We start from the raw sequence: 18,994 nt of genomic DNA, 5'->3' as shown, positions 1-18,994 counted from the left end.
ACCCCCCCTCTCTCTCTCCCTCCTCTTCCTTCCCCCCTCTCTCTCTTCTTCCTCTTCCACCTTTTCGCCCCCCCCCCTCTGTTCCTCTTCCTCCCCCCTTCTCTCTCTCTTCCTCCCCCTTCTCTCTCTCTTCCTCCCCCCCCTTTCTTTCTCTTTCTCTCTCTCTCTCTCTCCCCCTCCCCCTCTCTGCTGTGTGGTGAAGCAGTGGTAGCGTTTTCGTCTACCCGCGATCAAATCCCACACCTGGAGTCGATGGCAATCCTGGCAATTCCTTGCACACAGGTTGTAATTTAGAAGCAAAATAAACATACAGCAAGTCCCAGCAAATAATAACCATTGTAACAAATGGGATTAAACTGAACTGATTAATTCTCTTTCCCTCTTTCTTTTTCTTTCCCCCCCTTTCTCTTTCTCTCTTCCCTCCTCTCTCACTATTCCCTTTCCAGTCCCTCTCCCCTTTCTCTTCCTTCCTTTCTCTCTGTTTGTCTGTCTATCAGTCTCTGTCTTTCTCTCCCTCTCCCTCCCCGTCCCTCTTTCTCTATCTCTCTCTTCCTCCTGTCCTCCCTCCCTCCTTCCCTTCCTCTCCCTCTCAAAACTACATACAAAGAGATCAAAATGAATTAACAAAGATCTTCAAGGAATATAACAAGCAGACAAAAATGAATATGAAAGACAACACAACTTCCAAATTCACAATCAACGTCAATCAATCTACAAAATTCCAGGCGCATACAAACCCTTTAGTTTCAGATCCTTTATAGCTTGAATGACCCTGCAAGGCCATGGCGAAGCGTTGAGTTCAGAGTGGTAGAATTTCCGCTCTCAGCTGAGATGATTTCTGTCTTCGAGCGACCGGTACACGGCACTAGAAGAAAGGTTCTCGGGAAGTAGAAGGCACATTTTGGAGAAAAAAAGTTTGGCAGAAATCTTACAATGTGGAGACCTACATATTTCATATTTCATGCACTACAATTAATTTATACAGAACAAGGTAAAGTTAATCTTATAATGATAGTTTGGAAGAAAAAAACAGGTCATTGATAAAAACGTCAACAGATTCGTACTTTGAGATTACAAACAAAAAAGAAGAAAAGGTTTACCCCTATTTTTGCATGTGCCCATAAATTGTCGATGGGTTTTCAGTATCAATAGCAACAATAATCATGAGTTGCTTTCTCGGTAGTTGCATGCACTGATACACTCTCTCTCTCTCTCTCTCTCTTTCTCTCTCTCTCACACACACACACACACACACACACACACACACACACACACACACACACACACACACACACACACACACACACACACAGTATATATATATATATATATATATATATATATATATATATATATATATATATATATATATATATACCCTCAAATACATAATACAATAACTGTACGTTCCCTTAAAACAGTAAGGAGACCCCATAAAACCTATTTAATTCGGGCTTTGACAAGAATCTTTAAACTGACTTCCTAGTCACCTCCTCACACGAAGGGCAAACGCTTCATGTACACCGCAGTGGCACATGATGTACTTTTATATACATGTGCATACATGCAAAATTTAGTGATTCATCTTTTTTTCTAACACTCCGGCCGAATCGATCTCCGACACTGTATACCAACCAATAACTAGTAAGTTAACCTGAATGTTAGTCTGGTGATTGGAGTCAGTCAGCGCAACGACCAAGCAATTGAATAATCAGAGTTTAAAGTAGTCAAACTAGTGTGCTAGCATTCGGGGAATGAGAAAAGTTTGTTAATTAATTAAGCGCTGAAACAAACAGGTGTTCAGACACGCGCGCTGCCGCTGTCTTTGTCTCTCTCTCTCTCTCTCTCCCTCCCCTCCTTTCCCCCTCTCTCTATCTCTCCCTCCCCTCCTTTCCCCCTCTCTCTTTCTCTCTGTTAATTGGTCAGAGTCCTAGCCCTCAACAATCAATCAATCAATGCTAGTTAACAGAGCAATAAATATACACGTGGTTTAGTTATTAGTCACTCTAGCTCACGATTCTCCTTTACAGCTACCTAGTAATAGCTCAATTCAATTTTGGATAATGATCACCTTACTGATTTTAGCTCGTTGCATTTGTATACACAGAGAACTATGTAATATAGCTGTCTATACATTATGGTTGTAGGCCTTGAAATAAAGGAGCAAATAAAAGAGCTAGTTGAAGAAATAAAGAATGAGATGAGACGTTAAAATGCGTATCAAGGAAAAGTAAAGGTTGTCAAAATTCGACCAATGAAAAATAACAAAAAATCTGCTCTCAAGCCGTTTAGTTGCTCTAACCTGTATATTACGTATGGCTATGTAAGTAAATAATTCAGAATCTAACTTACCAGTGTCTGAAGCATATCAATGCTATTGCACAACACGGCCATAAAAATGAAATGAAAGGGAAATTACTGCGGTCAACCTCGATCTCCCTTTCGTTTTTCACGTTGCTTGGAATTGGATAATCAGAATATTTCATGTGCCCAGCTCTTCTACTTGTGCTTACCTCTTAGATAGACTTGCCAAGCGTGCAGCGGAAAAGTTTAAACGCTTCTACCTGTCGTTAGGAAATCACAACCAGCAAAGGACAGATTCCAAAAATCCTCTCTTCCAACACGAATTGAAACCGTCGTAAGGGAACAGAAAGTTATCGTTTGACGGGTCCACGGAATTACTAATTTTTCGCTGATTTTTATTTTTTTGTATTTATAGATAAATAGATAATTAAATAAGTGAATAAAAATATATATATACACATATATTTAAATAAGCACACACACACACACTTGCGAGATACATAAACCACCTTATTCTCAACTTGCATGACGAAACTTTTCTTAAAATGAAAAATCAGATGAAAGCTTAGCCGAAATAAATCTCGAACATGGGTAAAAACTAACCTTTGGTCCGCTAGCAGTTGCGTTGCAGGGCTGACAAATGCAGGCTTGTCTGGTTGCTTTTTGTGTGCTTGTTTGTGTTATTGGTTTAAGTGTCATGTGTAGAGGTACATAATCATAAATGTGTCCCAAATCAAACACTGTTTTCATTATTCGATTGGGTATCACTGCGGACACGAAGTATTTATACTGCTCTGCGCATGTGTGTGTGTATGAGTGTGTATGTGTTTGTTTGTGTGTGTGTGTGTGTGTGTGTGTGTGTGTGTGTGTGTGTGTGTGTGTGTGTGTGTGTGTGTGTGTGTGTGTGTGTGTGTGTGTGTGTGTGTGTGTGTGTGTGTGTGTGTGCGCGCGCGCGTGTGCGTGTGCGTGTGCGTGTGCGTGTGCGTGTGCGCGTGTGCGTGTGCGTGTGTGCGTGCTTGCATGGTTTAGATTTCCAATGTAAGGATACACAATATTTGCAATACATTCTTCTATTCTTTTCTTTCCCTTTACGAACTGTATATCCTTTGGCTATGTAGGCATGCATTGGAGATATTTTTTTCTTTCTTTCTTCATGACTTTGACAGTATGTAATTCCTATAATATCAGACCACATAAATCATTTTGTTCATACTGAAATATGGGCTTCTCATTTTAGTGACGGTCAGTGAAATGATGAATGCGTAATACCCAGCGAGTATAAGTAGTATGCTATATAACGAAACGGACTAATCGATGAAATTTATTCGAATGCTTAACCACATCCCAAGAATCCACGTGAAATATATATAGTAATATCCACACTGCTAATGTTAGTTTTAATATAAAAGTCGAAATCTCTTATTTTGTTAATACTTTCATTTTAATGTGTTTACTCGTTTTAAATGGACGGCAGTGAAAAGACGATGGTGGTGATACGACAAACTATAAAAAGGCATAAAACAATAATAATAAAATTCATAATGTCAGTGGTGATTTTAACGATAAATTATTTAAGTGATCCAATTTTTAAACAGCAAACAACTGTTCAAAAATAAAATGCGTAATTAGGCCTATCACACCATTGCGTTTTGACAAATTCTTTATCACTATTACCTAAAATGAAGACACGAATGGACTATTTCGCATATACATATTTTTAGTGCCATCTATTTCTTTGCTACCTACGTGGGTAACTATAGTAAATGTTGAGAGTATCAGTATTGCTTTCCAATATAATTCCTCCTGTAGGTAGTGGCAAACCCTTAGGAGTGTTTTGCTTTTTATTATCCCTTTCAGGTCCTGGGTAAACTGAGAATATATTAAATATGGTCACTATCAACATCTTTGGATAATAATCATTACTTTTGTATTTAATTGTATTTTATTTTTCATCTTCTTGGGAACAGTCTGAAAGAGTCTATGCAATGATTCATTATATAACACAGTACAAATAATTTGTGTTCTGATGGAAACGATGCTATACTTAGGCCACGTGCTAAGGAGTCACCATCGGTGTTGTCGCCTGGAAGCCTTAGCCAAGGTCTGCATCATAACCAAGGACTTGAGTTTTGTTCACAGTACAAACTTGTTAACCCCTTCAATCAGTGGCACATTATCATTATTATTATTATTATTACCATTATTATTATTATTTTAATTCTGGCATTCATTTGTTAAGGCATTGTAAGAATTTAATGTTATAATATTGAATGGAACAAGAAAGAGCCATTACATATATACTTTGTGTTGGGACTAACGTAGTTTGGCTGTATCTCCATGTGCAACATGCCTCAGCCTCCTCACACTTTCCAGGACTGAGCAGTTACTGGGACGACCATCGTTAGGAACAAATAAAGTATCACCGGAATGGAGTTTCACTGGTTTGGGAGTATATATATATATAAATAAATAAATATATATGTATATATATATACCTGTTTGCTTGCAGGTACTGCTTTGCTGCGCCTCACTACATGTTCAGAAGAGGGGCAGGAACTATTGAAAGTGTTATACTGGAAATTTTCAAACACAATAACATAAAAGGGAAATAAACTCAAATCAAAATAGAATGAGTGAGGAGGCCATAGTTTTCTGGTACAAAAATAACCTGATATATGTTACTCTATAATCAAGTTAGACTTTGAGGTGGTGTTGGCTGGTTTTGTTACTGCTCCGACACCATCTCACATCTAGCATACTCCAATTTTACTAAAAGACTAATTTATTTGACTTGTATAGCTATGAAAAAAATATCAAATACAGTGATGTCCTTACCAGCAAAGTCAGTAATAATCAAACTGATTGTGATCAGCTTATGATCTTTAATCATGCTTGCAGCACATGGGATACAATAACAGATTATCCACGGCTACACATACTGCTTCATACATCATTCACCTTTCATTATTGCCATCACTAAAAGATTCCATTTCGTGCCCACACTCACACAAATGACAGAAATAAAATAAATAAATTACAAAAAATGTGTTTACTGAGGTCGCAAGTCAAGACATCACCTACGAGGTAGGGTAAGGTTTACAATTAAAATTATCTGCTGCAATTTGTCCCCTGCACTCTTTATGGAAAACTGATCTGTTAAATCTAGGGTTATTCAACAGTTTTGTGGAAGTCAAATTAGGCTCATCATGTAGGTCAGCAACTGAGATATAAGCCTGATGCTAAATCCCCCAAACTGGTGAACTCAACAATATGTAGGGACAGGAAGTGCCAATGGACAAACTTACAAAGGTGTCATTAGACTTGCCTTGACATTCAGAGACTATCATCTTCCACTGGTGACTAGCACATTCTCCTGCCCCACCCGTCTTTCATTACCCTAGTCACTACTGACAAGTTTGTCTAGGTGAGCAATTAAAATTCTAGTCAGTTGTTGTTCCTGATGAACCCTCTCATAATCCTCTTTCTAAGTAGTGACTGATGGTACCATTCAGCAAAACATGTTGATGAAAACCACAACACTGACAACCTGAGCTATGCGGTTAAATATTATACAGAAGTTTCAGACAGACACCTGTTTATCACAAGATCACAGATTTTGTTCAAATTTTTTTTTTACAGAATGCCAATTAAAATTACATTACATATCTTACAAAAGAATGAGAAAAAAAGCTTCAGATTACATTCTTTTAGCCTCATAACCGTTAACCTTGTAACAAACACACAGTGCCGTACACATAACATCAGATCTCTTAAAATATTTACCTTTGGTGTTTGAATCTTTAGCTTCAGGAGTGGGCCTGATAAACAAAGTTCCGTGAAAATCACAAATTTCAGGAATAATCAGAAGGCAAAGATCTCCATGTTTCTATATAAGCGACTTCTCAAAATTCCTGAAATACATGATGTTCAGCTAATATTCAGTATCAACTGTGGTCGAGAAGGCCAGCAGTGGGTTTAAAGCTCACATGACACTACATGTTGAAGAGCTTGCATATAAGGTCCACAGATTCTCACACCACAGGACAGATTACATTGATAAGCTACTATACCACACAAAAGTTACAATAGCTTATTCCCAGTGTGCTCATTTCAAAAGTTGAAGGACAGATTGGCCAAGTTGCATTGGGTTCAACAAGCATTCACTGATATTTTTCTTTTTTTTTGTCAGCCTTCTTATAACAGATGAAGGAAAAAATAAAATAAATTGACACAGTGGCTTTACTTGATTCACAAAAAGGTTTTGGTCACTATTGAATCATAGTATGCAAAATTTCTGTTTATTGCCATAGCAATGAAACTTAGGCAGGACCATTAGAGAAGCTAAATAGTGTATCCTGATGAATAAGATGTCATTATATGACTCGATGGCAACTATATTGCATCGTGTAAGTGGCTAGGCAATGAAAAACGGTGGCAGACCGAAGAACAAATGGTGAACCCTGTGACCAAGTGGAAATCCATAAAACAAAGTGAAATAATTTGACCCCAGAAAGAGTCAAATCACAATCCAGTCAATGGAAACTGAATGCACATGATCATCCGGAAAAAATAAGTATAATAGTTGATGGAAAAATGTGTTGAATCATGTGATCACAATTAATAAGATTTGGGACCAGTTTAGAAAATGAAGGATCAGACAAACAACTTTGCTTATCACATGCCCCAACACTGAATTTAGAATGAGGTGTGGACTATGAAAAAATAAACCAAAAATGTAAATCAAATAAATAAATGGAGAACCAATAACCAATGGAGGTGGACCAGGTGGAGGACAGACTAGGCTACCTGAAATAGGCCTACCTACTGAGCACTTGACTGTAGCACCTCCGAATAGATTTGTACATTGTGATAAACAAATAGATGTTGGCAGGAAGTATCTCATGTGTGAGATACCCCAGGCAGAGGAGTATTGTTCCAGGTTTTCCTTCGTCTTTATTTTTTCATATATTCCTTTTTTTTCAATACCGGTTCTGGTGTTTAGTGCCGGGTTTGCTGGTTCCATCTTGAGATGATTTGCAGACTGGGCTGCTTATTCATCCCCCTGACGTTTGCGACTTGCTCAACCAATTTTCCATGTTTTAGTGGGTTCTCATGGCTCATTTCCACTCAATTACAAATGTGAAAACTAACCACACTGAGATGTTACCTAGAGTTGTATAAATGGCTGACCATGGCGCACATGTCAGGGAATTTTCCCTTATTAAGATGGTGATGAAAAGTGTCACCTTTTTGTGCTCTAGCCACACTGTAATCAACCAGTAGTATGCAAATAACAGGCTTAACTTTAGCTCACTTCTACCTAAGCCAATAACTTCCACTACCTTGTACATGGTAAGTAGTGTCACTACAATATTTACAAATAGAAATGAGCACAAGACATTTCTCAATACATTAAATTATTGTACAAAATGTATTCCAACCCTGTGTACATGTTAACTTGTACGATATCTTAAAACTACAATAAATGATGGGGCATTGTAGGATAAGGGATCCAAACCCCCAAGTGGCTAGAGTAATTTGCAAACATACAGAATCTTTTAAGAAACTTCAATCCTTTACAATAATAGGAGTGAAATTTTCTTAGAAATTCATTCATTTGTGTCCTTACCCTATCAAAGGCATGGGAGGCTGCCCTAGCTATGAAAAAACTACTTCTTGTCTGAGTGGCAATTGGCAAACTTTTACATAGGGGAGGGTAGAAACAGCTAAGGGCAGCCTGCAGTGCCATCCAGCTTGTAATGGGTGCATAATAAACATGATATACAAGATACATCCTATTGACGAAATAATGACTGGTTATCATGAAGTAGCTGTGTTAATGCGCTCTTGGCTGAGGACGAGGGAGTGGCAGAGGAGCGGTTTTATCTATTATCTTGAGCTATCATACACATGCAGCACGGGGAGATGCAATGCTAAATGTTCACTCATCATACAAAAGAATGAGGTAGCATGATATTAGGAAAATAAAAAATTCATTGGATACACAAAGAGTACGGAAACAACATAATTCATAACTATCATTTACAAAGGAATTCTATTGAGGGGCTGCATACAAAAATACAGAAGAGCACAGATAAGAAATGTAACAAAAAAAAAAAAAAAAGAAGAAAAAAAAAAAAAAAAAAAAAAAAAAGAAGAAGAAAAAAAAAAGTTATATTCATGGTGGCTGGGTGGGATGTACGTGCACATGAGCTGTCTGGAGGTAGTGACAGGAACTGCTTGGAGACTATGGCATGTAGGGATGTGTGCAGTGAGTGATGGTGGGGGATTGGGGTTGGGAATTAGGGGTGAGGTGGAGGGTTGGGTGGGGTAAGGGGCCGAGTGGGCAGACACTATGGTGTGTAGTGTTTGTACATTGAGCTCCCTGAGAAACAAACCCATAGAGCCTGCCCACCTGACCTCGCAGAGTGGAGAGTAAACAGCAGGTCCCTGCCCCACCTGACCTGCGCCCTCTATGAGGTAGAAAACATGTGCATGAAGCAGGGCTCTTCCCTTGCACTATGCATCCAGCCACACCTGGCCCACTAGAGCTGTAATCACAAACTCCACACACAGGATAAGAATCATAATTTTAAAAACTACTCTTTCCAGATAAATGTTTGCTTATTAGAGAGGAGTGTGTTATTTATCAATATGAAACATACACTTAAAATTTAAATTAATGCACTTATTCACTCGCACTCTCTCTCTCTCTCTCTCTCACACCCACACACCCACACGTGTTACATATTTTACAGAGTTACATATATTTATGCATGTACACACGACCAAGGCTGTATAAACATACTTACAGATGCATTCATCTGTACAATCCCAGCCTCACTCACTCACTCACTCACTCTCTCTCTCTTTCACTCACTCACTCACTCACTCACTCACTCTCTCTCTTTCACTTGCTCACTCACTCACTCACTCACACACAAAGAGATGAGAATTTATTTTCAAATTACTTTCACATGGATTTCATTTGATTTAATCTTTTGGTTATGTTCTTCCTGATGCTAAAGTAATTGATTTTACATAGTCTCAAGGGTTCCATCTTATTCATGAATAATGTGTGTATTCATGCTAACCAATCACAAAAAGTTTTCTTTAAGGTGTATGTATATATGAGTGTGAATGACTGTGTGTGTAACATAGAAAGAGAATATATTAAAAGCACATATAATTTTCTAATGACAGTTTTCCTTTCAGCAGTGTAGTGTGAGTACTAGTTCTAGTAGGCCGTCAAGCAGGGGTGGCTGGCTGTAGAGTGCAAAGTATCCCTCACCTGAGCCGCTAATGTTGGCACCCTTTCTGCTAACAAAACTAACTTAGCAGTGAGATAAACATAAGTTCATAATAATAAAGACAATATTCTTCAGTGGGCAACAAATACGTATATCGGGTATCTCCGCACGCTGTCATTAACTGGAGCTCCACACAGTAACTGAGGTAAAAGCCTGAGCTATGTTTCTTACTTGGGAGGAAGGGGGTTCGCATCACTCTGCACAGCCAATCTCCTGCTCATCAGCCAGTTGATTCACCACATCCCTTTCTTAGTGTCAAGTTTTGATACAAAACCATGAGGGAATTCTAGAAATGCTGAGAGCAGTGGTCTGACTACTCAGAGTGCTGCATGGTTGACTTATTACAATCTGTACAACCGCAGATTGAGAAAAGCACTGAGATTGTTTCAGTAGTCCTACTTGGGATTGAGTTAACCAGTGTATATAGTTAGTAAATGGAATATGATTTGTACTAAATATTAAAACAAGTCTTATGTATGAAACTCCCATCTCAGACAGCTACGTCACGCACACAGGAGAGCAACCAGGCTGAACCCCTGCATAGGACTTCAGCAGGAAGGTTCCAACATTTGCCAATGGCACCACACCTATGTATGTTACAAGCATACACCTTTTGCCCTGAATGTTTGAACAATTTTCTAATAAGGCAAATCAGTACAGATAGCCGTTTAACAAATACGTTTTCACGTAGTTCCTGATAAACAGCATTAATGTATATGTATGAATATACATACATGTGTAAATGTATATAAAGTTGTATTTCTGGAAAAGTATCAGTGATAACTGCACATATATAAACATCTACTGAAATACATGTGTCTTATAATTCAATGGAGTGTATTAAGTTCCTAATTTACATGTGTGTGTGTGTGTGTGTGTGTGTGTGTGTGTGTGTGTGTGTGTGTGTGTGTGTGTGTGTGTGTGTGTGTGTGTGTGTGTGTGTGTGTGTGTGTGTGTGTGTGTGTATCTATATATATTCTTAGAGGTGTACAGCATATATATATATATATTCATACATATTTTCATATATATAAACGTGTGTGTGTGTGTGTGTGTGTGTGTGTGTGTGTGTGTGTGTGTGTGTGTGTGTGTGTGTGTGTGTGTGTGTGTGTGTGTGTGTGTGTGTGTGTGTGTGTAATGGATGTGTGCTTGAGTATGTGTATGTATATTGTATGTGTGCATGAGTATGTATATGTATGTCACTCACGCACACATGCACGCGCATGCACACACACTAACACACACACATACACGCACACATGCAAGCATGCACACACGCAAGTACGCACACATAACACACATGCAAACACACATTTTGTATATACATACACACACACATATACATATATATAATTCTAAAAATCATTTATATTAAATTTGCTGTACAAACCATAGATTTCTAGGAGCAACATTACATTATATAAGCAGGGCTGTGAAGATGCTGTGGTGATGTATTTGGATAAGAGGTTAGCCCGGGCTCTGCACTGAGAGGCGGATGATACAAGTACTACTTAAAATTGCCGCTAATCAGTCAGTATGTACCTGTTTTCGCAATCTATGCCTTGAATACTGCATGAACTTCATCATCCAGCTGGAAAACATGATGTGCAGATGGAGTGAGATGATGTTTGTGAATGAATCGGAGTGGCACAAGGTGACTAAACGGTAGCAATTTAGAGAAGTAGTACAGCACCACTTACCAGAAGTCTGTATGGAATGCAATATGGATATGTGGGTGAAGGACCATGAAAACTTCCTCAGGACTTGTTGCCAAAATTTTGATGCAAACTGTTTCAAATTTGTGTCATGCAAATTATAAACATAAGGTTATGCTATCAATTTCAATTAGCAACTACATGTTATTCACTACATATTATATCACAGTAATTTATTAAATGAGCATAGCACTCTTTTGAGAATTATTGTGTCTATGAGAAACTATTTCTGCTACATAAATCTTAAACAAGTAAATCATCAATTGAAATTAGGCATGTATTCAATCCTTCACCCACATTGAAAGGGCTGATAACATGGTAAATTGTTGTTCAGCTAGCTTTGCTATGTTATAAGCACTGCATGTGATCTTGTGGTACATAAGAGAGAGAGGATGATTACATGATGTTCACCATTTAATGACCTGACACCTGTTGCTTGTTAGGCGGAAACAGACACAAGAGATACAATATCTAAACTATTATGATTTTAAATATCTGCCTCTGAGTCTAATAAACCCCTATTTTCTTCTCGTTTTATTCTTAATATTTGTTTTTTGACTTGGTGTCACCAAGTAATCATCTTCCCATTTTCTGCACTTAGTAGATGCTCTTGGTATGAATCTCCCTGATTTCAGACTGCAATGATTAACAGTAAGAAACAAGAAACAAAAAACTAACAAAAAAACACATAAATGTTATAATGTAACTGCTGCCTAAAATTGATTTACATGTAAAGGAGTATTAACCCATTACTCTTGTACTACTGTATGTTATATAAAACAGCAGACCAATCAAACATGTCAGAATCAAAGGTGTATTACAGTCCTATCAAAAGAGGTGAGAAGAGATTACCATCCCTGATACAAATATGGCGAGACGCTGAGGTGGTGAAGACGTGAGAGGGATCTTTGGGGCTGTATGGTTGCGGGGGGGAGGGGCAGGTATGCCGTTATTTGCCAGGATAATCCCTGATACCTTGTCGTCAGAGAAATGAGGGAGCACCCTGGACACAGCTCTCAAGTCACAATTTACAGATAAAAAATGACAGGAAAAATGATAATTTGTACTCCTTTCACTCAGCCTCGGTTAAATAATTGTACCGCGACTTGTTTGTCAGGGAACACTGAGCCCATACTGTGTGACTGAGAGCCATATCCATGATCGCAACAATGTACACACCAACTAACAACTAGCTGTTAGTGGCTACAGTGTGGTGCCAGACCCAGCCCCGCTCATATGATGGTCTCAAGTACCCACACTGACATTTGTACACTTGGAGCAAGGCACACGCATCAATTCCACTGTGGGCTGGATGGGCAAATTTGCCACATACCATCGCAGCAGCTGGGCCAGGCCTTGTATACGTATCAATACCCGCATCAGACCAGAGGAGACTCTCCGTGATAGGGGCCTGCGAGGGTGGGTAGCTGGGCACTATACCCAGGCACCTACGTAGCTACTGCACTGTTGTGAGTGGGGGTTGCGGGGATGATGTTTTTGTTGCACTCGTAGTATGATGGGAATTGTGTTGGTATGGAGTGCTCGCATCCTGGGAGCCAACACTATCTGCCATCATTTTCTCCGGTTCCATCTCCACATCACTTTCCGTGGTACTTAGAGTAGTGAGGTTAGTGAGATTGGCAAGCCCAGTTTGTGAGGCTCCACTATGGTTGTGTTCGTGTCGTGGAGATGGAGGTAATGTACCACTTTGAGAATGATTTGGCTCACTGCCACCTTGTTCAGCTTCCCTCTGCTCTTGGCTATGATTTTGATAAACTTGGGGGAGGACACTCATGCTCATGGCACCATTGCTGCTGCTGGCACCTATCACCAGCCGTTCGCTCTCCTCTGACGACAAACCCTGCCAACAAGAAAATTGCCTTGGTTAGGCTGGAGTTCCTAAATATGTGAATGCGTGATCTTTTTGTACCAATTTACAACTAAAGCAAACTTAACATAGACTTACCTTCGTCTCTGCATGAGGAACTGCTTGCAGCTGATCTCGGTTTCTGACAACGAAACCATTGCACCTTGGGTTATTCATTCCATTCATACGAGTCTCTGGATATCCTCCCTGTTAACAGCATAGCTGTGTTAGACCCTTTATATAAAACTCTTCTTTTTTAAAGACCTACATAATTTTTTTTTTTAATAATTTCATGCTGATATACATTATCTCTAAAAAGAAGAGATATTTGGATGCTGAAACTTTGCAAAATGACTACCAAATTAGGTAAAAGAGTCCAAACCAAACTTTGCATGTTACATCTTTTTATAAACTGAAGCTATCATTAAATTTAAACTGATTACTTTATTATGTGCACATAGGTGACTCCCTCATCATGAATCTCAGACACCAGCATCCACACCGACCTAAACCTATACAGTGTCAATCAATGAGAAATACATACATTTTCAGCCTTTACCAACAATTTATAAGACCAAACATCTTTTCTTAAAATCAGTATTTGGAAAAAATAAACCCATCTGTGGGTGTTGTGTGGATACCTCTAGACTATCCACATGTGGTTAATATCTTTCTAGAAGACTATTTAACTCATTCATGAAAGGAAAATGTAGTGTTCGCTGTAGTATTGTTTAGTGAAATGTCTTTATGCATAGATGGTTCCACAACAACAAATGCTTCTTATCTAGATGCTGTTATAATTATCATTATTAAAGACATTGCAATCATTATAATGTTATTGGCATTACTGACAGCAATATAAGATCAAAGAGAATATATGTATATATAAAAAAAGAAAAGGGTAAACTGGTGAGCTAGAAAATACTAGTAATTGGCTCATTGGTGACTAATTACCTGTGGAGCCATCTTAGTGTAAAGACAATCAATAGACTAAACTCATAACGAACATGGCACATACATACATAGTGTCCCCAGCAGTACTGGGTTAAGGGGACTGTCCCTGGTAGGGGGGGGGGGTCGGAGTGGTTAAAAATGAGTTATGGTCAGTTTCATATTCGTACAAAAGTGTAGAATTACTCATGTGAATATAAACTCCCGCAACAAAAAATCTAAGCAACACGCAAGACCAGAACCCTCTGTCTCACTGCTGCTGTGTCACCGATTTTCATCCTTCTGCACGCTCGCTTTACAGGAGTGAATATGATGCATTGTATTATGCCATTATCTACTGAACTGGATCACAGGAGGATAAAAGTGTCTTATTATAATAGTTTCTTCCCAAAGTGAAAGATTTATGATATGAAAAAACAAATAAAAATAAAAATTATGTGACTTTAAAAATTTCTTTCCAATAAAATAAAATACATATGATTTGATTTAGACATATTCATCATACAAGTATGTTTAGGTGACAATACATGAGCAGTTACAAGTCTGTATCTCTACAGACTTGTAACTTCAGACTTGTGTTAATGGCTGTCTTGGAGGGACTCAGCTGACAGAGTTCCAAGCATCATCACTGCTTTTGACTTTTCTAATTACAATAATTTTATGTTTGTGCTTTCATTTGAAACTAACTATTCAGTTAAACAACATTATGTCATTATAAATCCAGTTAACAAAAAAATTAAATCTAAAGACAGGGTATTACTTCTTTGTGTATACTCCTAAGATAGGGCTACAAATTTTTAACACCTGTTGTTACATCACAAGACATGTCCACGATAAACGAATATAAGTGATTTGTATTTCAAAATATTTTTGATATATCAACATTTTCAGAACAGTTATTTCTAACAAACAAGAAGTACTCGGCTTGTGACTAAACATTTATTGCTTGTTTTGAGGTGGAATCACATGGTTAAATGATGCAGAAGATGAGTAAAATGGAATAAAAGGAAAATAAATAAATAAAATAAAACATTATTGATCTATAACGTGAATAAAAGAGGTATAAAACAAGAAACAACCAATTTTATATAATGTTCATTTTGTCTTGGGTCTTGACTTAACCCTTTTCATGGAAGTCATTTGTTTGTTTGTTATCATAAATTAAGAGACTAATGATCATACCTTTATGCAACAAAGTGCATTTGAAGGAGAAATGATAGTAGTTTCTATGCTAATGACATGATAAAGATTCTTAAAGAAAAAAAAAAAAAAAAAAAAAAAAGACACTCATGTTTAACAATTTGAAATTAACTGTATAAGAAAATGCAAGGAAAAATGACATTCTATGTATTCATTTCTGAATTGAATGTTAATGCCCTCATATATCTATATTCAAATATCAAAATTTTTGTTATCTTGTTTTTCAATTTTTTCTTTTTTAAGCTTCAGTTGACCCCTTGTCCCAGTTCTTAAAATTTTGAAAGTATCTTTGTAAACCTCTCAAAAATGTACACACAATTACAGATGGGATTTTTATAATTTGCTCCCGTTTTCTTTTTGTACAATAAAAATATATATATATATATTTTTTTTTTTACATCACTTTTTATGAGGAAACTAAGCAGAATTTTCCAAAAAGCCACCACAGATGTTATAGGAATTAACTGATGTTTATTTACATTTTTTTTCATGACATAATTCATAATCCTCTGGGATGAGGGATAAACTGTGCAGACATGTGAAAAAACAAAAGAAGTTTTTTGTGGGGGCACATCACCCTTCCATAAATTTCAAAAGATGCAGAATGTTAAAATACATCAAATATCCAAAAATCAAGTAAATCCGCAGGTCCACTTTTTTTTTTTTTTAATCTATATGACCCTCTAAACTCCCTTGTTCCTCCCTCCCCACCTCCAGGGACAGTCCCCTTAAATATTCAAAATTAAGCTTAGATGTGGATGCTAAAATCCCTAAAAGCAAAATGCACAATAACTCCAAAATACTTATATTGTCACCAGAATTTAATTCAACTTGATATTCAATGCACATTTTGCTTTATGGAATTTATCCTCACTCACACCTTATACTAATATTCATCACACTGAACATAAACCGTAAACAATTTTCCTGAAACAAGAGACAAAAGGCTTTAAAGATTTTCAAAACTTGAAGTCTTATCATCTAGTGATATTCAGCTACAACTAAACAAGTCTGTTTTCCAGAGCATGTACAGTTGGTAGCCCCATAAATATGTGGCCACCCTGTAAGTATCAAACTGGGATTTTATCTGACTGTACTTAGTGCATTCAAGTATAACAGTATAATGCTTATTATCAAATAAACTATGAAAAAAAACAAAAAAACTTTGTCACTCATGTTTAAATATTTGAAATTAACTGCAAAAGGAAATACAAGGAAAAATGACATTGTATGTATTCTTTTCTGAATTGAATGTTAATGCCCTCACATATCTATATTCCTTAAATACTGAAATAATGTTCCAAAAAAGATGAAATAAAATAAAATGATAATAGATAAATAAATGAAATAAATATAAAAATGAACATATATACAATATAATTGCTTATATTTATGTTTCCTCTTCATAACAGTCAAAAGTCAATTACTATCAAACCTCACTGTTTGTTCATCTGAAGAGCAAAAACAGATGCTCTATATATTCATTAGTTCTCTCTAGTTCAATCATGAAATGTTAATGTAACATATATTTCATGTAATACTTATAAAACCTTGTTTGATATGTATGCTACTTTCATATCTGTCAGGAAGCTGCAACCCTGATAAAGCCTAAATGGAGTAATACCTCATAGATAATTGCAAATGTCAGATGTTGTAAAACATTGTGTAATTATTATGAATAACATGAGTTTACAGGGTATCATCATGAAAGAGGTTGTGAGTACTGCATATGCAGGGAAGCCCACAATTACTAAATGTGACAGGACATCACTGTCTCATTAACTGAGGGGTGACTTCCGACCTTGGCCCCGCAGAGGTGGTCTTTGCACAGGTAGATCTTTATTTTTTTACCAAGTTTCTTCTCTAGGAATCAGGGGCCGGATACTCAAAAGAGCCTTAAACTTAAGGCACGTTGGAGTCCTTAACTGTCCTGTGGCGCCTTAAGTCACGGCTAGCCTAGAGCACTGTATCTCAGACTTAGCTTCCTATACACAAATGTTTTTTACAGTGCCTTCTCCCTGCCTTAAACCCTGCACCACCGCAAATCACTTATGGCATCAGATCTTCAATGGCCAATCACAGCTGCTGTTTCAGGAAGTTCTTATAGAATATTGACCAATCACAAGCCGTAAATGCTAATCAGCTGAGTTTGTAGACACAACACAGTTTCCAGTCTGAGGCATAATGAATTTTTTTGACTATCATGTTCTAAAATTAGTAACATGGAAATATGCAAGATTCCTAATGAAAAAGAATGACCTTATTAACGGAGTGAAATTTAGGAATGAAGTGCTGTTTCCTTGAAAGCAAGACCTTGCTCAAAAGGATGAATAATATTACAAGAGTAATATTAGGTTTGAATTTTCATACCAAGCAATTGCCACTTGGAACAAGTTTTAAAGTCTTAACTAAGTTTGCATATGTAAAGTAATCTCCTTTTTCTGTGAATCATCGTGATTCACAGAAAACCACAAATTACGTTAACAATAATGAAAATAATGACATTAACAGTTATAACAACAAAGATATGGGAGTACAAGTAAAACCATTACATCCAAGGCAAAGACAGTATTTATGCTAGTTTTAGTATAATTCCTTGTTTACAGCTACAACACTTGGATGGGAGTGAGATACACAGCTATTGGCAAAGGCAAATAAGTTATATTGGAATATAACACTTGCTCCCTTATTTACTTGTCCATGACTGGTTTATGCACACATAATAACAATATAATTGAGCAAAACACAAATTGTAAGGTTGTACTAATTGTTCTAAGGCTGAAAAATGTCATTTATGGTTTGCCATAACTCACTAAGGCTGCTCTCCACTGGCCTTACTCTAAGGTGCCTTAACCAGTACCAATATGGCGGGTCCCTTGTTCTGTGTATGGGTTATAGGAACATTTGGCTGTAAACTACGGTGCCTTAACATGTTTGAGTATCCAGCCCCAGGAGTGGTTGAGGCTGATCATTGTGCATTCACGTTTGACTCCGCTTAAAAAAAGAAAGCAGGGTAGTCTTTCTTTCTAAATTCAGTGGCTGGAATGTAAACATGTATTGGAACATGTATATATATATGTGTATGTATATATATATAAATATAAATATAAATATAAATATAAATAAATAAATAATATATATATATATATATATATATATATATATATATATATATATATATATATATATATATATATATATATATACATATATACACATATATATATATTCTGGACTTTAAATTCTTATTGTATTTATATTCATTTTCACATTGTAGTTTTTGTTTCTTGGTTCTCCATACTTCCCTATGTGTTTGTGGACATGTATATATAAAAAAAAAAAAAATCCTGAGCCCTAACAACTAAAGAATGAAATACGATTCATACTGCATCCACAAATCATCTGTGATGAAAGAGTGAAAGGATGAATAATGGGGCAATGAATCGTGGAGACCCTCTGCAATTATCCATTTTCATATTCTACTTACTTGTTATCATTTCTTCTTAATTCATTATTATTTCTTTAATTCACGAAAGCATTTATCCCTTAGCAAGTGTACGCTGCAACCTAAGTGAGCAAATTAATATTTGATTTGGAAATTAAGAAGGGGAATGCCTCTTTCATCATATATTTTCTTATACATTTAA

At 36.9% G+C, this 18,994-nt stretch overlaps 2 protein-coding genes across 2 annotated transcripts in view; both read right to left on the bottom strand.

Annotated features, from left to right (window-relative positions):
* LOC113800465 (uncharacterized) overlaps positions 1-2,673 on the bottom strand; it is a 13,896-nt gene extending 11,223 nt beyond the window's left edge. Inside the window, exons 1-2 of the mRNA XM_070121996.1 lie at positions 2,514-2,673; positions 738-865 (exon numbers count right to left, since the gene is read on the bottom strand). Coding sequence (XP_069978097.1) covers positions 738-784 — 47 coding nt within the window. The 5' untranslated portion in view covers positions 785-865; positions 2,514-2,673. The remainder of the gene's footprint in view (positions 1-737; positions 866-2,513) is intronic.
* A 1,554-nt stretch (positions 2,674-4,227) lies between these two features.
* LOC113800468 (protogenin B) overlaps positions 4,228-18,994 on the bottom strand; it is a 30,962-nt gene continuing 16,195 nt past the window's right edge. Inside the window, exons 15-16 of the mRNA XM_027351246.2 lie at positions 13,296-13,403; positions 4,228-13,190 (exon numbers count right to left, since the gene is read on the bottom strand). Of these exons, the coding sequence (XP_027207047.1) occupies positions 12,786-13,190; positions 13,296-13,403 (513 nt within the window). The 3' untranslated portion in view covers positions 4,228-12,785. The remainder of the gene's footprint in view (positions 13,191-13,295; positions 13,404-18,994) is intronic.

This window comes from Penaeus vannamei, chromosome 5 (assembly GCF_042767895.1).
Source record: "Penaeus vannamei isolate JL-2024 chromosome 5, ASM4276789v1, whole genome shotgun sequence".
NCBI classification, from domain to species: domain Eukaryota; kingdom Metazoa; phylum Arthropoda; class Malacostraca; order Decapoda; family Penaeidae; genus Penaeus; species Penaeus vannamei.
The sequence above is the reverse complement of the archived record's forward strand: the minus strand, read 5'-3'. Positions and strand labels throughout refer to the sequence as shown.